Genomic DNA, 22,912 nt, shown 5'->3' on the forward strand with positions numbered 1-22,912 from the left:
GCATGCTCACTGCAGGAATGTCCCCCAGAGCTGTTTCCAGAGAATTGAATGTTTATTTCTCTACCATAAGCCTTTTCCAACGTCATTTTAGAGAACGTGGTCCGCGGCCTCACAACCGCGGACCACGTGTAACCACGCCAGCCCAGGACCTCCACATCCAGCTTCTTCACCTGCAGGATTGTCTGAGACCAATCAACTAACTGGTCAGCTGATGAAACTGAGGAGTATTTCTGTCTGTAATATAGCCCTTTTGTGGGGAAAAAAACCCACATTTTAATTGGCTGGGCCTGGCTCCCCAGTGGGTGGGCCTGGCTCCCAAGTGGGTTGGCCTATGCCCAGTGATGTGAAATCCATAGATTGGGCCTAATGAATTTATTTAAATTCCTTATATGAACTGTAACTTAGTAAAATCATTGAAATTATTGCATGTTGCGTTTATATTTTTGTTGACTATAATTATATGAATGCATATCAAACAGGAATATATCAATTAAATGAATACAGCATTGTAATATTATTGATTCCTTTCTCTCTCCTTGCAGGGGATTAGACAGATGAACTGCAGTCACCAGATGCCCAAGCCTCAAAACCAGAAACATGTGGAGACATCAACACTTGTAATTTTGAATAAATGTTAAAAACATTTTTTTTTTAAGTTTATTGGTTTTCCTGTATCTGTGCACGAGTCCTTAAAACACAGTCCATTTTACAAAGTAAGTCATTCCCAAGGAGATTAACCTCCCAACATTCATAAGCTTGTTCAGTACATGAGAGCAAATTTAGTCACGAAATACTTCGGTTGCAAGCAGGACACGGGTAACTATATACACCAAGTCAATCAGGAGATGTAGTTATTTGTGCCAGAATCCCACCGACACCGACACGGTAGGCCTCTATGTGCCTACGATTGAACTCAATTTTACATTTACATTTAAGTCATTTAGCAGACGCTCTTATCCAGAGCGACTTACAAATTGGTGCATTCACCTATAATATCCAGTAGAACAACCACTTTGCATCTAAATCTTTTAAAGGGGGGGGGGGGGGGGGGTTAGAAGGATTACTTTTGACAGTTAATTCGTAACTTTAGGATATACATGTACGTCGTAGCCTAGTGGAGACCAATATCGATCTTGTGCTATTAAGCTATATAAAATGACGGTTGTTGATATCTATAACTGCATTTTTTTTATAATGTTTTGTGCATTGGAATATAGCAGTAATAGGACCTAGCAATTGAGAGAGAGAACATTATTTTGATAGGAAATCCTGATCCCAATGAATGCACTGCCCCCTCATGGAGAGAAAGAGAATTGCTCATTTTCAGCCACTCACGAGGCTCAGTTGAATTTCCTGATGCATCAGGAAAATTCTTTGCGACAAAAGAGTAATCAAGTTAATAGCCGACATCTCCAACACTGTATTAGAGCTCTCTTTCATCTACAGCTAGCCTATCACTATGTATCGCATAAATACGCCATCATGAAAAGGCTATATATATCTGCATCTTTCAATTAGCAACAGTAGGGAGCTAGCAGAAATACACTATATATACAAAAGTATGTGGACACGTTCAAATTAGTGGATTCGGCTATTTCAGTCGCACCCGTTGCTGACAGGTGTATAAAATCGAGTACACAGCCATGCAATATCCATAGACAAACGTTGGCAGTAGAACGGCCATACTGAAGAGCTCAGTGACTTTCAACGCGGCACCATCATAGGATGCCACCTTTCCAACAAGTCAGTTTGTCAAATTTCTGCCCCTGTCAGCTGTATGTGCTGTTATTGTGAAGTGGAAAAGTTTAGAATCTACAACGGCTCAGCCTCGAAGTGGTAGGCCACACAAGCTCACAGAAAGGGACCGCTGAAGTGCATAGTGCGTAAAAATTGTCTGTCCTCGGTTGCAACACTCACTACCGAGTTCCAAACTGCCTCTGGAAGCAACTTTAACATAAGAACTGTTTGTTGGGAGCATCATGCAATGGGTTTCCATGGCCGAGCAGCCGCACACAAGCCTAAGATCACCATTCGCAATGCCAAGCATTGGCTGGAGTGGTGTAAAGCTCACCGCCATTGGACTCCTGGAGCAGTAGAAACGCGTTCCCAGGAGTGATGAATCACGCCTCACCGTCTGGCAGTCCGACGGACGAATCTGGATTTGGCAGATGCCAGGAGAACACTACCTGCCCCAATGCATAGTGCCAACTGTAAAGTTTTGTGGAGGAGGAATAATGGTCTGGGGCAGTTTTTCATGGTTCGGCCGAGTCCACTTAGTTCCAGTGAAGGGAAATCTTAACGCCACAGCATACAATGACATTCTAGATGATTCTGTGCTTACAACTTTGTGGCAACAGTTTGGGGAAGGCTCCTTCCTGTTTCAGCATGACAATGCCCCTGTGCACAAAGCGAGGTCCATACAGAAATTGTTTGTTGAGATTGGTTTGGAAGAACATAACTGGCCTGCACAGAGCCCTGACCTCAACCCAATCGAACACCTTTGGGATGAATTGGAACGCCAACTGTGAGCCAGGCCTAATCACCCAACATCAGTGCCTGACCTCACTAATGCTCTTGTGGCTGAATGGAAACAAGTCCCCGCAGCAATGTTCCAACATCTAGTGGAAAGCCTGCCCAGAAGAGTGGAGGTTGTTATAGCAGCAAAGGGGGTGACCAACTCCATATTAACAATGTCCATGATTTTAGAATGAGATGTTTGGCGAGCACTGCATTACTTTTGGTCATGTAGTGTAGCTGCCTGGCAGTATCATCTTGCTGTAATATTTCTACCTCATGAATGAAGGTCATCGGAAAATAATCCCTCTGCCTTTCTCCAATGCATGGTCATTCAAAGACAAACTGTACAGTTCCACATTTGACAAATTCTGGTGACAGATATGCATCCTCACTTCATATAGTGTGTGTGTGGGTGGGTGGGTGGGTGGGTGCATGCGCATGTTTGTATATTCATGTGGGTGTCTGGTGTGTGATGCTGGTCGCCTGCAGTGAAATATCATGAGCACCTGCTCCATCATGTCCCTGTGTGTTAGTCATTCTCTACCTTATGTGACACTGTGTTTACGCCACTGGCCAGACATACAGAACAGCTCTATATTAGAGTCTATAGTGTATGGTTACGCCACTGGCCAGGCATATAGAACAGCTCTATACTAGAGTCTATAGTGTATGTTTACACCACTGGCCAGGCATATAGAACAGCTCTATACTAGAGTCTATAGTGTATGTTTACACCACTGGCCAGGCATATAGAACAGCTCTATACTAGAGTCTATAGTGTATGTTTACACCACTGGCCAGACATACAGAACAGCTCTATACTAGATTCTATAATGTATGTTTACACCACTGGCCAGACATACAGAACAGCTCTATACTAGATTATATAGTGTATGTTTACACCACTGGCCAGACATACAGAACAGCTCTATATTAGAGTCTATAGTGTATGTTTACGCCACTGGCCATGCATATAGAACAGCTCTATACTAGAGTCTATAGTGTATGTTTACGCCACTGGCCAGACATACAGAACAGCTCTATATTAGAGTCTATAGTGTATGTTTACGCCACTGGCCAGGCATATAGAACAGCTCTATACTAGAGTCTATAGTGTATGTTTACACCACTGGCCAGGCATATAGAACAGCTCTATACTAGAGTCTATAGTGTATGTTTACACCACTGGCCAGACATACAGAACAGCTCTATACTAGATTCTATAATGTATGTTTACACCACTGGCCAGACATACAGAACAGCTCTATACTAGATTATATAGTGTATGTTTACACCACTGGCCAGACATACAGAACAGCTCTATACTAGATTCTATAGTGTATGTTTACACCACTGGCCAGACATACAGAACAGCTCTATACTAGATTCTATAGTGTATGTTTACACCACTGGCCAGACATACAGAACAGCTCTATACTAGAGGCTATAGTGTATGTTTACACCACTGGCCAGACATACAGAACAGCTCTATACTAGATTCTATAGTGTATGACAGTTACTGGAACCAGGGCTCCTAAAGCCAGCCATTAGAACAACAAGGCCATTCTGGTTTAGTCTTAATGATTTGATAGATTTTGCAATTGGCTCATGTTTCTGTACCATTGTGACAAATATGATCTGGTTTGACAAGTTCAAATGTTATCTATCTGTCAAAAATGTACAATCCATTTGCCATCACTCTCTTTTGAAAAATGGATGCTCTAGTCAACTAATTGGTCAGAATGTTCATTGAAAAGCAGATTCTTTCATTGCGGCAGTGGGTCTTCTTTTTACCCAGCTTAATTTGTGGCACATTTCCTCATCTCTTTGGCACATTGGTTTTCCTCTCTCATGATGTATTCCAAATGGCACCCTATTCTCTAAGTAGGGCAATACTCTGACTTGGTCAAACGTAGTCCCCTCCATAGGGAATAGAGTGCCATTTAGGATGAACACTCTCTCTCTGTAGAGGTCACTGAAGCTGGGTTACATAAGGAGCCCATGCCAACAATGTGCTGTTCTGTCTGTCCAGCTCGACCCTGGGCTCTGTGACTTTCTGTCGCCCTGCCCAGACTCCACACCAGCATGCCATGGTCACTGTAGTGTACTAACTCTCATTTCCTCACCAGCGACGGTGTTCTGTTGTGATTAAGATCTATCAAAGAATTTTAGAGGGTTGACATTTAGCTGCTTGTTTGAATAGCAGCAATATATACAGATGCACTTCTTCATTTGACCCTGCTTCTCACAGTAGGAAAATAATCCTGCAGGAACAGGAAATGGGAATTATTATGCGGATTATTATTAATGGACATTTTTGTAGGCGTTGTTACATTTTTCGTCAGGGCAAATCAAATCTGACATTTTAAAGATAAAATTAGAAGCCTTTTTAAACCTTGAATACACTAGAATTGTGCCTTTCCTGCTGTGCAGGAAAGCTCTCTGCATCAGCAGAGTAATCAACTTAAGATTGCAGATCTGTACCGAGTGCTGTTGTCCATGTACAGTGGTGGCATTCTTTGGATGTATTGTTGAAGCTAGATTTTGAAGCTAAAGCCAGTCTGAATCTGTGGTTCGGTTAATAACACACATTGCTGTTTGTCAGTGGAACATAAAGTGAACTGATATGTCAGATCATTGACGGTTTCACACCCTTCATCCCCTCCTCAACGACAACGCTGGGTGTCGCAAATGTCAAGGAACATATGGTAATTTAGTGTTGTGGATAGTTGAAAGCCATGAACCATGTTGTCAGCTTCCATCTGAGCACAGTTTCACATGATTTGAAACAGATATGCTCTCGCTCATGGCTGAAAGCAACACTGGCGCTATGAAAGGTTTCTCTACCTGTATTTGATCCTCAGATAAATTCTGGTCTTTTTTCATGACATACAGTATTGTGGGTTTTCTCTATATATCAATATATGTCTATTTTTGTCTCTCTACAGTGAAAGCAGAAAATAAGGACAAACAAGAGAAGGCTGATTTCTTCCCCAAGATGGATAACTTGAACATGTTTGATAAGACCGAGAAGTCGGACAAGATGGAGAAGATGGAGAATAAAGAGAAAGAAGATCAATCTAAGAAAGTCAATGCTGACAAGACAAACAAATCTGAGATCCTCAAAGATGAAGAGAAGATTGATAAGACAGAGAAAAATGTTAAAAATGAAAAAGTGGACAAGCCAGAGAAGACCAACAAAGATGAGAAGATGGAGAAGAAAGAAAATGGAGAGAAAACGGACAAGATGGTTAAAGTTCAGAAGAATGAAAAGGCTGGGAAAGGTACTGCAAAGTCCCCAACAACCATCGGAAGCAAGCAGGACCTCACCAGCCCAGACAGTAAGGCCAAGGTAGGTCAGGGAAAGGCTGGGACAATGTTACCATTCATTTCAGTGCAAGCTGCTTCTGCAACTGTCACTGCCATCTCTAGTGTGTGTGTGTGTGTGTGTGTGTGTGTGTGTGTGTGTGTGTGTGTGCATGCGCTTATGTGCTATTTCAAATGTAAAAGGGTTATCTAGCCCGCTACTAGAACTTACTCTGCTGATGCTCCTGGTTTGATTATGATTTGTGGTTTATAGTGAATGCAGCCTCTGTTGCTTTACCATGCTGCCTGTCCTCTGCTGCTTTACCATGCTGCCTGTCCTCTGTTGCTTTACCATGCTGCCTGTCCTCTGCTGCTTTACCATGCTGCCTGTCCTCTGCTGCTTTACCATGCTGCCTGTCCTCTGCTGCTTTACCATGCTGCCTGTCCTCTGCTGCTTTACCATGCTGCCTGTCCTCTGTTGCTTTACCATGCTGCCTGTCCTCTGCTGCTTTACCATGCTGCCTGTCCTCTGCTGCTTTACCATGCTGCCTGTCCTCTGCTGCTTTACCATGCTGCCTGTCCTCTGCTGCTTTACCATGCTGCCTGTCCTCTGTTGCTTTACCATGCTGCCTGTCCTCTGTTGCTTTACCATGCTGCCTGTCCTCTGCTGCTTTACCATGCTGCCTGTCCTCTGCTGCTTTACCATGCTGCCTGTCCTCTGCTGCTTTACCATGCTGCCTGTCCTCTGCTGCTTTACCATGCTGCCTGTCCTCTGTTGCTTTACCATGCTGCCTGTCCTCTGCTGCTTTACCATGCTGCCTGTCCTCTGTTGCTTTACCATGCTGCCTGTCCTCTGTTGCTTTACCATGCTGCCTGTCCTCTGTTGCTTTACCATGCTGCCTGTCCTCTGCGGCTTTACCATGCTGCCTGTCCTCTGCGGCTTTACCATGCTGCCTGTCCTCTGTTGCTTTACCATGCTGCCTGTCCTCTGTTGCTTTACCATGCTGCCTGTCCTCTGCTGCTTTACCATGCTGCCTGTCCTCTGCTGCTTTACCATGCTGCCTGTCCTCTGTTGCTTTACCATGCTGCCTGTCCTCTGCTAATGTAACATGCTGCCTGTCCTCTGCTGCTTTACCATGCTGCCTGTCCTCTGTTGCTTTACCATGCTGCCTGTCCTCTGCTGCTTTGCCATGCTGCCTGTCCTCTGTTGCTTTACCATGCTGCCTGTCCTCTGCCGCTTTAACATGCTGCCTGTCCTCTGCTGCTTTAACATGCTGCCTGTCCTCTGCTGCTTTGCCATGCTGCCTGTCCTCTGCTGCTTTACCATGCTGCCTGTCTTCTGACCATGCTGCCTGTCCTCTGTTGCTTTGACATGCTGCCTGTCCTCTGCCGCTTTACCATGCTGCCTGTCCTCTGTTGCTTTACCATGCCGCCTGTCCTCTGCTAATGTAACATGCTGCCTGTCCTCTGCTGCTTTAACATGCTGCCTGTCCTCTGCTGCTTTGCCATGCTGCCTGTCCTCTGCTGCTTTACCATGCTGCCTGTCCTCTGTTGCTTTACCATGCTGCCTGTCCTCTGACCATGCTGCCTGTCCTCTGTTGCTTTGCCATGCTGCCTGTCCTCTGTTGCTTTACCATGCTGCCTGTCCTCTGCTGCTTTGCCATGCTGCCTGTCCTCTGCTGCTTTGCCATGCTGCCTGTCCTCTGCCGCTTTACCATGCTGCCTGTCCTCTGCTAATGTAACATGCTGCCTGTCCTCTGCTGCTTTAACATTCTGCCTGTCCTCTGCTGCTTTACCATGCTGCCTGTCCTCTGTTGCTTTACCATGCTGCCTGTCCTCTGTTGCTTTGCCATGCTGCCTGTCCTCTGTTGCTTTACCATGCTGCCTGTCCTCTGCTGCTTTACCATGCTGCCTGTCCTCTGTTGCTTTACCATGCTGCCTGTCCTCTGCTGCTTTAACATGCTGCCTGTCCTCTGCTAATGTAACATGCTGCCTGTCCTCTGCTGCTTTACCATGCTGCCTGTTCTCTGCTGCTTTACCATGCTGCCTGTCCTCTGCTGCTTTACCATGCTGCCTGTCTTCTGACCATGCTGCCTGTCCTCTGCTGCTTTACCATGCTGCCTGTCCTCTGTTGCTTTACCATGCTGCCTGTCCTCTGTTGCTTTACCATGCTGCCTGTCCTCTGTTGCTTTACCATGCTGCCTGTCATCTGTTGTATGCTTTTGGTTTTCTTATTTTTTCCTTCATCGTGTGACGTTGTTGTACAGCCTGCTGTTGGGTCAACCAAACCAAACTCTGTCAAAATACGGCCCACCTCTCTGTCCACTGGGGATGCAGCTGCCCCCCTAAAACGTTCCGCCCCCACCTCCAGTTCTGCCAATAAAAAAAGTCCTGTTACCAAGGCAACCACTCCCACTGCTGGCACCAAGCGGCCAACTGCCGCTAACAGTCAAACCCCTACAGCCACCAAGTCCAAGGTGAGTCCCCTCCCACTCCCACTTCCCTCACTCCTGTCTGTGCTCACTGGCCTTCCCTCTTGTGGTTGGCACCTTGTCCCCCTTCCCTTTGTTTGGCTCTGCTATATAACTGTCCAGTGTCCACCTTCTGACTCTCACTCACAGTTTGTGGACCACCAACTCCCTGCACTTTAACCTCTGTCCGGTCTCTTCACCATTTAGTCCTACCAGCTGAATATTTTCTATAACCTCCCTGAAGATCCCAGCATGCATTTCCAATATCTCCTTTCTGTTTCCAATCTTTACTCCCCTAATTGCTTAATCAACTTCCATTTGGTGTGTTTTTTATCACACACCTATCTAACTTTTCCCTCAGCCTTCTCCATCTCCCTTACACCTCTAGTTGCCTCTCCCAACCAACCCTCTCTATGTCCAGCGCTCTCTTCCACACCACACCCTTCTCTGATTTCCTGTTTGCTTACTCAGACTCCGGAAAACGGCACTTCTGACAGACGTCCTCCTGTGCCAAAGGCCAACGGCACGGCCAATAATAACAGTTCCTCTACTACCGCCACTACTAAACCTGCTGGTCCACGCCCCTCTGCTAATGCCCCCTCTCTGCGCCGCAACACAGGTGAGCACCAACTCCTAACTGGATAGTACAAGCTGACATGCTGTAAGGTACTTTATTCTTGATGATGGTGATATTCAAAAAGCCAACGTCAGAATTCCTTAGTCATCCCTAAATGAATACAATGTCCACTAGTCTCAATCATGTAAGGGGAGCTTGGTTATGTTTTCTACCCTACAGTTCCCAAGACTGATATCAAGCCAGGTGACATGAAGAAGCCTACTACGCTGAAGACAACACCAGGTAACAACGAGCCAACATGCACAATCTAACCCAAGTATCTCATTATACAACTAAGATACCCTGGAGTTGAATGTGTTCTTTGAAATTGTAAGGACAGACAAGTGTCGTCTGTTATAATCTCTCTTGACAGTGTCATTATGACTACACAGAGAGAGACAAGTGCAGTGGGTAAGTGATGCTAGGAGACAGACAGGGACACAGAGGGAGACGGACACTTAGTCTCAACAGTAGCTCCAGTTCGTGAAAACACTGACTGACGCCTCAGGCCTGTCACGTCCTCCTCTGAGATATTCATTAGTCATCGAATCAGAGGCTGCTGACACAGCCTTGGAAAACCCACTACCAGAGACCACAGTATCTACTGTCTGTAGTTAGTAGTAGTGTGGTTCCTAATCTTCTCCCCTGGGGACTAGTTAGCTTCCAGCCCATTGTTCCCTAGTGAATCATTGTTGTTATTGTTTGTGTGTGTGCTCAGCTCCAGCCCTTAGAGGGTATGGTTCCTCATGCCCTTTGTCTATTTCTATCACCACCCCAGCCAAGCCCAGGGTACCTCACACTTCTGCTACTGCTCCAAGCACTCCTGCAACCAACGGGGAGCAACCTCGCCGACGCATCACCAAACCCCCGGTGCCCAAGCAGACGGCTATGGAGAGGAAGCCACCTGTACCCAGAGCTCCTAGGACTCCCAGGCCCATCAACGCACCCCTGCCGGACCTGAAGAATGTGCGCTCCAAGATCGGCTCCACAGACAACATGAAGTACCAGTCTACCGGTGGCAAGGTGCGCTAACGTGGGGTAGAGATGTGCTGTACATGAAAGCTTTGGGAAAGAGGCATATTTAAGTGGACTGACATCAGACGTAGACGTTTGTGTGTTGACAGATCTATCATGCCTTCAATGCTGTCAAATGCCATTCAAGGCAGGGGTTTTGTCACAAGCAAATTCTCATTCAACATCATACAAATTCCTTATTATCAAAAACCTCCTCACCTCTCCACTGCTACCATATAACACGGTCTTATACCACCCTCTCATTAGTCATTACCAACATTTATGGCTTTCTCAACTAAATAGTGGCACAATGCATGCTACCCCTACTTATGCCTTTCTGTTTCTCTCTCTGTTCTCTCCCCTTTATTTCTCTCTTATCCTCTCCGTAACTTTTTATTTTCTCTCTTATCTCTCTCTTTTCTCTCTCTCATCTCTCTACATTACAACTGACAGCTCCCTTCACTCATAGGTTGTGACAGTGTCCATCCACAAAAGGTTACCTGTCACAGTGATGTATGCAAAAGGGGGTCTCCATAAAAACAAATTCTCAACACATTGTTTCGAGCCAATGCACTCTTCTGGGATGCAGGAGACCTGGGTTTGAAACCTGTCAGTCACACAGACCGGTGTTGTAGCCTTAAAGCAGAGCAGTTCCCTCCATCCGTACACCACACCACATTATCCTGAGCCCTGACTGGTGGTACTGACCCAGGGCCCAGGGCAGCCTTGTCTCCTGATATTGACCCAGGGGTGGTTGTCTCCCCTCAGGTCTCCACGGCGGGGGGTTCCCAATCCAAAGACGGCCAGGGCAAGGTGAGTCCCTACCATCGCCATCATCACACACCCCTTGCTCATTCTCACCCATGTGCTCAACCACTCTCTCTCCTTCAATATCACACTGAAGGAAATGACATAAGTGGACCTTTTTTGTCCACTGACTATTTGAACCTATCTGTACACACACAAACACATACAGACAGATCGCACACTCCCAGTCTAACATACTCCCAGTCTAACATACTCCCAGTCTACCATACTCCCAGTCTAACACACTCCCAGTCTAACACACTCCCAGTCTAACACACTCCCAGTCTAACACACTCCCAGTCTAACACACTCCCAGTCTAACACACTCCCAGTCTAACACACTCCCAGTTTAACATACTCCCAGTCTAACATACTCCCAGTCTAACACACTCCCAGTCTAACACACTCCCAGTCTAACACACTCCCAGTCTAACATACTCCCAGTCTAACATACTCCCAGTCTAACATACTCCCAGTCTAACACACTCCCAGTCTAACACACTCCCAGTCTAACATACTCCCAGTCTAACACACTCCCAGTCTAACACACTCCCAGTCTAACACACTCCCAGTCTAACACACTCCCAGTCTAACATACTCCCAGTCTAACACACTCCCAGTCTAACACACTCCCAGTCTAACACACTCCCAGTCTAACACACTCCCAGTCTAACATACTCCCAGTCTAACATACTCCCAGTCTAACATACTCCCAGTCTAACATACTCCCAGTCTAACACACTCCCAGTCTAACACACTCCCAGTCTAACACACTCCCAGTCTAACATACTCCCAGTCTAACATACTCCCAGTCTAACATACTCCCAGTCTAACATACTCCCAGTCTAACATACTCCCAGTCTAACACACTCCCAGTCTAACACACTCCCAGTCTAACACACTCCCAGTCTAACACACTCCCAGTCTAACACACTCCCAGTCTAACACACTCCCAGTCTAACACACTCCCAGTCTAACATACTCCCAGTCTAACATACTCCCAGTCTAACATACTCCCAGTCTAACATACTCCAGTCTAACACACTCCCAGTCTAACACACTCCCAGTCTAACATACTCCCAGTCTAACATACTCCCAGTCTAACACACTCCCAGTCTAACACACTCCCAGTCTAACATACTCCCAGTCTAACATACTCCCAGTCTAACATACTCCCAGTCTAACATACTCCCAGTCTAACATACTCCCAGTCTAACACACTCCCAGTCTAACATACTCCCAGTCTAACATACTCCCAGTCTAACATACTCCCAGTCTAACATACTCCCAGTCTAACATACTCCCAGTCTAACATACTCCCAGTCTAACATACTCCCAGTCTAACATACTCCCAGTCTAACATACTCCCAGTCTAACATACTCCCAGTCTAACATACTCCCAGTCTAACATACTCCCAGTCTAACATACTCCCAGTCTAACATACTCCCAGTCTAACATACTCCCAGTCTAACATACTCCCAGTCTAACATACTCCCAGTCTAACATACTCCCAGTCTAACATACTCCCAGTCTAACATACTCCCAGTCTAACATACTCCCAGTCTAACATACTCCCAGTCTAACACACTCCCAGTCTAACATACTCCCAGTCTAACCTCTAACATACTCCCAGTCTAACATACTCCCAGTCTAACATACTCCCAGTCTAACATACTCCCAGTCTAACATACTCCCAGTCTAACATACTCCCAGTCTAACATACTCCCAGTCTAACATACTCCCAGTCTAACATACTCCCAGTCTAACATACTCCCAGTCTAACACACTCCCAGTCTAACATACTCCCAGTCTAACATACTCCCAGTCTAACATACTCCCAGTCTAACATACTCCCAGTCTAACATACTCCCAGTCTAACATACTCCCAGTCTAACATACTCCCAGTCTAACATACTCCCAGTCTAACATACTCCCAGTCTAACATACTCCCAGTCATGCACATCCTCACCTTTTCTTCCTCTTCATGATTGACTGTTGCTTTCTGGTATAACATGTGAATAGTTGTGGACAGTGTACTCCAAGTCTCTGTCTCCCCTGAAATGCACAGCTTAACTGACAGACAGAAAAACAGACAGACAGGAATTGACCTTGCCGTCATCCATCTGACCTCTACAATCATGGCACTACCCATCCCAGTTATTTGGCACAGAAACCTAATGAACCTCCTCGTGAAATAACACCACAGTGACCATTGTCTTGCGCTGGTCCTCACACCTGGTACATTTCAAAGGTCCCTGAGCTTGAGTATTTGAGAGGCCCTGGAAGGCTTTTAGGTTCATAGTGTAACCAATACCACTGCTCTTATTCATCTGGGTTTACTTTTACGTAATTTACCCTAAACCATTTTTACAGTCCTATCAGTATGATTCAATGAAGGATTATAATTGGTAAGATAAGCAATTCAGAAACAACCCACTGGGCACAGACATACTTTCAAGCTCTAGTTTTGATTTAAATTGAGATGTCAACTAACGTGAATTTCAATGTGAAATCAACAAAAAATGTCATTGGATTTAGGTTAACAGTTGGGTGAAAAAAATATGAAACTTTTTGCAAATTCAGTCAGTTTTCCATGTTGATTCAACGTCATCAGATGTCATTTTTGGGGGGGGAATGTGGGAAGCACTTGCTTCTGTCTTCTCATCAGCTGAGTGATATAGCAGAGAAGCTTCTGGTTGTCCAACACCTGTGAGTTGAGTTCAGTAAGATCTGAGCTTGAGGCAGTGTGAGCAAGCAGTTGGAAATAACAGACCTTGGCTGTGGGCTAGTGTTTTAGAGGGTGACTCAGCCCGTCTGCGATGCTACCTGCGTCACAGAGCCTCAAACTAATTTAAACACCAGGCATCTCAGTATACCAAGCAAAAAATAAATGGTGAAAACAGATTAGTGCTTTTCATTCAAGGTTTTTGAACTGCAGGTTGGTTCCTTCGCAAAATGACGGTGTTTTGAAGTCAGCAATTGATATCAGGGAAGAGATGGCTGGCTGGCTGGCTGGCTGGCTGGCTGGCTAGTGTGCGTGCGTGCGTGCGTGCGTGTGTGCGTGTGTGTGTGTGTGTGTGTGTGTGTGTGTGTGTGTGTGTGTGTGCGTGCGTGCGTGCGTGCGTGCGTTTATTATTTATGTTCATAAACACTGCAATAGTTATCTACTTTGATCAGCCACATCTAGAATTGGATGATAGTTGAGCTAATTTGCATGTAAATACTGACCAGCCAGCATTCTGACTGTTGTGTGACTGGTTTTACTTACTATGTGTAAGAATGAGTTAACAACATACTGTATGCTCTTTAGATTGCTTTCACTTTTCATCCTGGCTGCTTCTCCACCACCCTCCACTAATTCTAGACTCACCGTAGTGAACCGTTCCCACTGCTACTGTGCTTCTTTGTAGGTTATGATAGTCCACAAAAAACTGGACTTCAGCCATATCACCTCCCGCTGTGGCTCCAAGGATAATATCAAGCATGTCCCTGGTGGAGGGAATGTAAGTACAACACATGGGGCTCCCATGTGGCTGCTGCCTCGTTCCCCATATCCCACTAACATGTTCGATTGGACTAAAAGGAAGTTCGCCACATTTCTAACAGAGTAATGTCCTAACGTTCTAGTCATTCTAATTCTATGGTCAGCCCCATTGGCCAGCCCCATTGGCCAGCCTAAGTTATAATGTGAGGTCCGAATGCTGTGCTGTTTGTGCAAACTGTCTCACCCAGCTAACCAGCTGAAGAGATACTAGCTTTCTATCTGCCTCTGTCTCTTTCACTCTCTTTTACATTGCAACAAGTATTACATTTCCTTATTTAGTGACAACAAAATCAATTTAAATGGATACTTAAAATACCCACTTCTCCACTTTACAGTAGACTACTCAAATGTCATAATCAGTGTTATACTGATGGGTGAAAGTGATTCAAGGCATTGTGTGAGAATTTCAGATTGGGTGTTGTTTCATCTTTGCCATTCATACTTCAACATTTGTGTTGTGTTGTTTGGGTGCATTCAGGTCCAGATTCAGCATAAGAAGGTGGACTTGAGCAAAGTGACCTCCAAGTGTGGCTCTAAGGACAACATCAAGCACAAGCCAGGTAGACATCTGATGATTTTGGAAATGATGTCTGCATCCCAAATGGCACCCTATCCCCTACATAGTACACTAATTTTGACCAGAGTCTCATTAGGCCTGCTCAAAAAGAGTGGACTATATAGGTAATAGGGTTCCATTTGGGAAGCCTCCTATATCAAACGACTTACCTTCTCACGCCACTAAGGTGTGTCCACTACAGGGGGTGGAGATGTGAAGATTGAGGCTAAGGCCAATGGTAATGGAAAGCCCAAGGTGGGGTCAATGGACAATATTGGCCTTGAGGCAGAGGATGGACAAAACAAGGTAAGGTCACCATTCTCTTGTAGTCACGTAGTTATTTACATGTTTTACCTAACCAGGATTTGGCCTTAAAGGTTTTATTCAAATACATTTCAGAAAGCTTAAAGTTCTAAAGTAATTATTTATTGCACAACACACAAAGACAGGATGTTTGAGGTTGTTGTGGTGGAAACGTCTCATTTGAACATGCTGGTTGACTACATACAGAGAGCAATTTCATCCTTTTAAAACAAGTTGCGTCACTGTGCTTTAACCTGCTTGTCCACTAGATGGCATTAATGATTACCCAGTCTTTCATTAGCAACTCAACCTGTAATGAAAAGATCATTGAACTTATAGGAATTCATACACACTTCTTTAATGAACATATTATTGTGGTCATTTACCTCAGTGTGTGTCTGATTCTCATGTCTAAACCCTACTGCTCACGTGTTTCCAGGCTGGGGGGAGAACATCTCCCCCTGGTGGAGCTCCAGCCACAGGGGCAAGAAGTATGGCTAAGGAGAACGGACATAAGGAGGCCACACCTCACCCTAATCCCTTTGGGGGTGATGGGCTGCGAGACCCGATAGGCATGGGCATGGACAAACGCATCCCTGAGACAAGTACGTGCCTCTTGCCTCAGCAAACAACCTGTGGTCTTTTCTGAAATCTCACTTTCTCTGTCATGCACTCAGAGCATTAACTTTGAGATTACCTCTGTTGCCTGTCTCACATTACTTATTGGGTTTCATGTCACTGCTGAGTGCTCAGATTATAGATAACTGATTGTTGTGAAGTAGGCAAGTTTTTTGCCTCCTGCAAATAGTGTATTCAAAAAATGTGTATGTTATTTTATGCCATTAATCTAACCAGTTAACTCCCTCTACTCTCTCTCCTCTTATTTTGCTCCCCTTTTCTCCATTGCTTCCTGTGTCCCACTCTGTTTATCTGCCAGCAGATTGAGTCTTACATGCTGAGCTTTTGCAAGTGTGCACGGGCTCGCACGAACCACGGCGCCGACATCATCTCCCGGCCCACCCCGATTGGCAGCCACCCCTCACCCTCATCGCAGCACCTCTCACAGTGTTTCTCTGGGGTCCGCCAGCTTTCTCCTCCACACCCTCCAGCTCCAACCCAGACCCTCGTCACCCAGACCCTCGTCACCCAGACATGAGGCAGGGGGACAACTACTGAATGCTAGCAGGACAGGGACTTCTTTAGCACATTCCAACTTCCTCCAGCACCTTCATTTGACCTTTTACCTCTCCTTTTACCATACTGTATCTCATCACTACTCTCTGTCCTTGTGGAATACCTGTCCTAGTCTTCTGGTCTCAGAGGAGCCAGTATTAAAGTATAGAGACCAGAGTTCAGATGGATAGACAAGCTCTTACAGTACAGTGGGGTTTGGTCTCTTCTGAATTGCCCTGGCTTAACTTGCTGTCATATAAGGGGAGTAGTATGACCTCAGAGTGAATGTTCTAGAATCTAGACCCTCAGTGTTCTGTTAAAGTTATGTCAGCGCAGAGTGAAACTTATTATACTGCCGGCTTCTTTTGTTCCAGCCTATAATTTCTGTTCTTATACGTAGTGCCACCTCGATGCAAATCACAAACACCTTCAGTGTCACACTGTATATTAGTACGTCTTTTACGTCAGACCATCACAATCTATGTGACAGGCCTTACCCTAGACGTAACACCTTCCTTACTGTACCTATCTCTCTGGATGAGCATAACTCCCCTTGTACTGTTGGGACCCCAGATTTCACTGAGTTGTATACAGTACATTATACAATGGCAATTAGTGAAGCACCCCTTATTGTGAGCATGTGGGATTGTCATGTCATCCCAATGAACAGGGGCTAATATGCCACTCCCTCTCTTAACCAATACAGTATGCCTAGATAACCCTTTGTAAACTTGTGATTCCCCCACAGCACTCTCAACAACAAGAAACTAGTAGGCTGTTTCAAACAGTAGGATATTTAACATCTCTTTAAAACATCTGTATTGTGTTTTCGTAAATTATTGTAACAATGAGCTGATGTGTTGTTATGTCGTTTCATCATAATATACCCTTTTTCCTTTTACTGTTACATCTCTCTGAAAGCAATACAGTGAGTGGTCTTTGCTGAGGATACAACTTTCTCATACACACACATCCCCGCACATGTGTACTACAGTACGGTACAGTCAGAGAGAGAGAGAGAGACAAACCCCCGCAGGGTCTGTGCAAAGAGACTGGATGCCTGGGACAGGACAAAATCGTAAGCAAGAGGCAGCAAACAGAGTGAGGAAAGGCTTATGATTGCACCAGGAGAGTGAAGATACTCCAATGCTGTTTGTGTTGTCCCCCAGTGATCAAGTCTCTGTAGTGTTGGCCAAATCGTTGGGACAGGGAAGACGAATAGAAAGCCATTTTGAAGGAAAGCAAGATTTAGATAGATACATTTAACAATATATTCACAATTTTAAGTCAATATCAGGAGAAGTTTGTGACGAACAAAGACAGTCATAAATTGATCTCCAATGTGACAATTGTATATTTTCAGTTTTCTCAACTACTCCACTGTTAAATATGAATTCATTTGAATGGCTGCTTATGCTATTGGTTCCACTGTGAAAAGTGACATTATTGTGTAACAATAGCGCACAATTGCTTATTGGAGCAGTTTTTTTTTTTTTTTTTTAAACAAATAAGCTAATTACTCAGATTAACTTGCTGTCGGTTCTGTAAAGAGGTTGGCGGAATTGTATAACATTACATGACTATGAATTAGGATTCAGTGTGTGTGTGTAGTATGTTGTGATCAACATTTAGGCATGTCTGTGGAGTTTGTCAGATTAGTGGTGTTGCTGGATCAAGGTCGAGGGCACCCCATTGCCTTTAAAACACTGGTAGTTTGGCTCTTAGAGTACAAAAATGGCACCTCCAACAAGAGGGATAAGGGCCCCAGATATTAATGTGTAATTGTGCCTTGTAGATTCTCAAGGCTGAACCACAGATAGAACCAGATCTCTCGCAGGATGTATAAATCTGAACCATCCCTTTATAACTTCTTCTCACCACCAAATATTGTGATGAGAGGAAGTCCAGTGGCAGGAAGTGGGAGAATATGGAGCTATATGAAACCTGCTAATTTTCTCATAGATGAAACATTCAATCTCAATACAGTTTTCTGTTCCCAAAACTAACATCTGTTAAGAACAGAGTAGACAAAGTTGTTTTAGACTTCACCCTTTCTAAAAAAGAAATGGCATTGTTTAGAAGGATTACAAGGGCAAATTGAGTAATTGCACAATCGCAAATTCACAGAGTAGGAGTTCTCTAACGGAAATATGCAAATACATGCTCGAACGCGCCAATAGGATCTCGCTAATTCGTGTTTAGCTCTGCCCAGCTCTTTGCTTGTTCTGCTCAATATGCTTCATTTGCTCTCATTGGAAACAACATCGGTGGTATATCTTGGGTTAGTCAAAATCTGTGGCTGAACTGTAACAGGTGTATAGTTCCCAAAAAATGATCTTTATGTCCCACCCTAAAACCCTTTTATTTTGAGTTACTGTTATGTACTGTAATGATATGATGCTGCTTGATGTCAGTAAGGTGTAATCTGAATCTATTTGAGTGTGTGCACTGCAGTGGAGGAAATGATAGGGATCGTCAATGGCAGAGATAATCAAAGAGCAAGATATCAAAATATCGAGAATGAAAGAAAAAGCACCTTATGATATTTACAGTTATTCTTTCCCCCCAAGATTCCCATGGTTAGTCAAAAAACTGGAATGAATTGAATTCTTCCTGAAGCATAAGTCTTACACTGATGAAAGCACTTTGAATGCACAGTGGTATGTACATTTTATGTTTGAGCTCTACAGTATGTTAGAACTGTTGGCATGATTGGATGAACAGATTTGTCTTTTAGTCTCCTTGGTGGTAACCTTGCTCACTGGTCACGTTAGTGGACTTTGGTGTCGTGCTTTGGGACGATGATCACTCACTCTGTCTGTTCTCCTTGTGCCTGTTAGACGTCACGTTTATTAACACTCACCTTTCCAACGCTTAACCACTGCTTGCAACGCCATCCTTTCACCAGTCTTCACACAGTCGTTTGTAAATAGACAACCACATGTTTTTATCACCACAGGAAAACAAATAGGTATTGATATTAGGGTCTTTATGGATGTTGACAAATGTATTTCACATCCATGAACCCATTTTCAGAGAGTGTTTTCTTTCTGGAGTCTGCCTTTTTCAGAAAGGGCTGAAGTACAAGAATGTTTTTAAAATGTAATGTATTAAAGATGCAAGACATGAATATCATATGTATGAACTTTTTGTTTTGTTTTAAAAATCCCAATAGGACACATACTAAGGCCTAGATTCAATCAGATGAAGCGTTAACCAGCGAAAGCAGACACCTGCATAGCGAATGTTTTGGTGGTGTCGGAAAAGGAAACTGGGTTGGAGCTGTCAAGTTACTGAGCAGCTGCTCTTGCAATCATTATCAGGAAGCCACACCCCCCACTCGCATTAGAAGTTCAGAGTGAGAACATGTATAATATATATAAAAATAATTACACTCAAATAAAAAAATCATTCAACAAAATGAGGATTTCCATCATCCTAATCGAGGTGTAGATTACATCGCATTCCAGTGTTTGAAGTTGTAAACAAGGCTGCATGGGATTTCTGTTAATAATTTGACCGTGCAGCCAAAGGTATAAGAGAGCCACCTGTGGATTTGACAGCTCTAACACAGTTCCACCGCCGACGCTATGCGGATGTCGGCTAAAGCGCCTCTGATTGAATAGAGCCATAAATCAACATTTGACTCGACAGTAGGAATGGTGGTTAGCATCTCAATGGTTGGTCAAGGTGTGCTATTACCAACTCCAACTCTGTAGAGGAATAAATTAACACTTTTATCTGCCTCTTACACTTAGGCCTGTACTCACTATATGTTAGAAATCTACATGGAACAAAGAATAATCCGGTTTCATGCTTATTCTTCCAAATGTTTTGTGTCACTGGTGAGCTGACCGAGTGCCCAACTGTAATCAGGAACCAGGCATTGTGAGGATAGGTTGAAGGTCATGCTCCCAAATGCAGCACCTGACACACACAGCCCTTGAATGTCATCCAGACATCCCTCCCACATCCCCCATGTGAGACTAACAGTAACTGTCTTTTGGCATGTGTTATGTAGTGTGCTTCTGTAAAGCATCAAGGAGCCCATAGCTGTGCTTCATCTTACAGCACACCTGTAGTGTGTATTATTCTCCATAGTGCACACCATAAGAGCATGCAGAAGACAATGGATTGTAGACATCTGTCATAGATAGGAGTTCATTGTTTCCCCTTCGATTTAAGATGTAATTTGGTATGAAAGAGATGTTCATTGTGATTAATTGTTATCTAGTGATGTGAATATTAATCATGAAATAAAAGACAAGCAAACATTTGAGTGTATGTTTCCTTTTCTGCTTAATTGTCTTTTGTGTATAACTGTACAAACATTTTCTTTTTTTATTACAGTATGTCTTTTCCGTAAAGAACTGTGTTAGTCTGAGTCCACAAGAACACAACGTATAGTGCATGTATACTGAACAAAAATGTAAACGCAACATGCAACAATTTCAACGATTTTACTGAGTTACAGTTCATATAAGGAAATCAGTCAATTTAAATAAATAAATTGGGTCCTAATCTATGGATTTCACATGACTGGGAATACAGATATGCATCTGTTGTTCACAGATACCTTTAAAAACAGATAGGGGAGTCGATCAGAAAACCAGTCAGTATCTGGTGTGAGCACCATTGCTCATGCAGCACGACATCTCCTTCACATAGAGTTGATCTGGCTGTTAATTGTGGCCTGTGGAATGTTGTCCCATTCCTCTTCAATGGCTATGCGAAGTTGCTGGATATTGTTGGGAACTGGAACACGATTTTTTTTATTTATTTTTTATTTCACCTTTATTTAACCAGGTAGGCAAGTTGAGAACAAGTTCTCATTTACAATTGCGACCTGGCCAAGATAAAGCAAAGCAGTTCGACAACATACAAAAACACAGAGTTACACATGGAGTAAAACAACATACAATCAATGATGCAGTAGAAAAAAAATAAGACTATATACAATGTGAGCAAATGATGAGAGATAATGGAGGTAAAGGCAAAAAAATGCCATGGTGGCAAAGTAAATAAAGTATGGCAAGAAAAACACTGGAATGGTAGATTTGTAGTTTGAAGAAAGTTAAAAGTTAAAATATAAATAATATGGTGCAAAGGAGCAAAATAAATAAAATAAATAAATACAGTAGGGGAAAAGGTAGTAGTTTGGGCTCAATTAAAGATGGGCTGTGTACAGGTGCAGAGATCTGTGAGCTGCTCTGACAGCTGGTGCTTAAAGCTAGTGAGGGAGATAAGTGTTTCCAGTTTTAGAGATTTTTGTAGTTCGTTCCAGTTATTGGCAGCTGAGAACTGGAAGGAGAGACGACCAAAGGAGGAGTTGGCTTTAGGGGTGACCAGAGAGATATACCTGCTGGAGCGCGTGCTACAGGTGGGTGCTGCTATGGTGACCAGTGAGCGGAGATAAGGGGGGACTTTACCTAGCAGGGTCTTGTAGATGACCTGTAGCCAATGTGTTTGGCGACGATTATGAAGTGAAGGCCAGCCAACGAGAGCATACAGGTCGCAGTGGTGGGTTGTATATGGGGCTTTGGTGACAAAACGGATGGCACTGTGATAGACTGCATCCAGCTTGTTGAGTAGGGTATTGGAGGCTATTTTGTAAATGACATCGCCGAAGTCGAGGATTGGTAGGATGGTCAGTTTTACGAGGGTATGTTTGGCAGCATGAGTGAAGGATGCTTTGTTGCGAAATAGGAAGCCAATTCTAGATTTCACTTTGGATTGGAGATGATTGATGTGAGTCTGGAAGGAGAGTTTACAGTCTAACCAGACACCTAGGTATTTGTAGTTGTCCACAAATTCTAAGTTAGAACCGTCCAGAGAAGTTATGCTGGATGGGCGGGCAGGTGCAGGCAGCGATCGGTTGAAGAGCATGCATTTAGTTTTACTTGTGTTTAGGAGCAGTTGGAGACCACGGAAGGAGAGTTGAATGGCATTGAAGCTCGTCTGGAGGGTTGTTAACACAGTGTCCAAAGAAGGGCCAGAAGTATACAGAATGGTGTCGTCTGCGTAGAGGTGGATCAGAGATTCACCAGCAGCAAGAGCGACATCATTTATGTATACAGAGAAAAGAGTTGGCCCAAGAATTGAACCCTGTGGTACCCCCATAGAGACTGCCAGAGGTCCAGACAGTAGGCCCTCCGATTTGACACACTGAACTCTGTCAGAGAAGTAGTTGGTGAACCAGGCGACGCAATCGTTTGAGAAACCAAGGCTACTAAGTCTGCCGATGAGGATGTGGTGATTAACAGAGTCAAAAGCTTTGGCCAGGTCAATGAATACGGCAGCACAGTAATGTTTCTTATCGATGGCGGTTACGATGTCGTTTAGGACCTTGAGCGTGGCTGAGGTGCACCCATGACCAGCTCTGAAACCAGATTGCATAGCGGAGAGGGTGCGGTGGGATTCAAAATAGTCGGTAATCTGTTTGTTGACTTGGCTTTCGAAGACCTTAGAAAGGCAGGGTAGGATGGATATAGGTCTGTAGCAATTTGGGTCAAGAGTGTCACCTCCTTTGAAGAGGGGGATGACAGCAGCTGCTTTCCAATCTATGGGAATCTCAGACGACACGAAAGAGAGGTTGAACAGGCTA

The 22,912-nt window shown here is 44.2% G+C and overlaps 1 protein-coding gene across 5 annotated transcripts in view; it reads left to right on the forward strand.

The window, feature by feature from the left end:
* The window catches only part of LOC115157090 (microtubule-associated protein tau), a 73,806-nt gene extending 53,224 nt beyond the window's left edge, over positions 1-20,582 (forward strand). The window contains exons 7-17 of one of the 5 annotated variants that reach the window (XM_029705010.1): positions 5,466-5,869; positions 8,091-8,300; positions 8,766-8,913; positions 9,091-9,153; positions 9,689-9,933; positions 10,693-10,737; positions 14,143-14,235; positions 14,755-14,836; positions 15,020-15,138; positions 15,575-15,740; positions 16,073-20,582. In XM_029705010.1, the coding sequence (XP_029560870.1) occupies positions 5,466-5,869; positions 8,091-8,300; positions 8,766-8,913; positions 9,091-9,153; positions 9,689-9,933; positions 10,693-10,737; positions 14,143-14,235; positions 14,755-14,836; positions 15,020-15,138; positions 15,575-15,740; positions 16,073-16,080 (1,583 nt within the window). In that variant the 3' untranslated portion in view covers positions 16,081-20,582. The remainder of the gene's footprint in view (positions 1-5,465; positions 5,870-8,090; positions 8,301-8,765; positions 8,914-9,090; positions 9,154-9,688; positions 9,934-10,692; positions 10,738-14,142; positions 14,236-14,754; positions 14,837-15,019; positions 15,139-15,574; positions 15,741-16,072) is intronic. The other 4 variants (XM_029705011.1, XM_029705012.1, XM_029705013.1 and 1 more) reach the window with 4 other exon arrangements.
* The last annotated feature ends 2,330 nt before the right edge of the window (positions 20,583-22,912 follow it).

This window comes from Salmo trutta, chromosome 21 (genome assembly GCF_901001165.1).
Source record: "Salmo trutta chromosome 21, fSalTru1.1, whole genome shotgun sequence".
NCBI classification, from domain to species: domain Eukaryota; kingdom Metazoa; phylum Chordata; class Actinopteri; order Salmoniformes; family Salmonidae; genus Salmo; species Salmo trutta.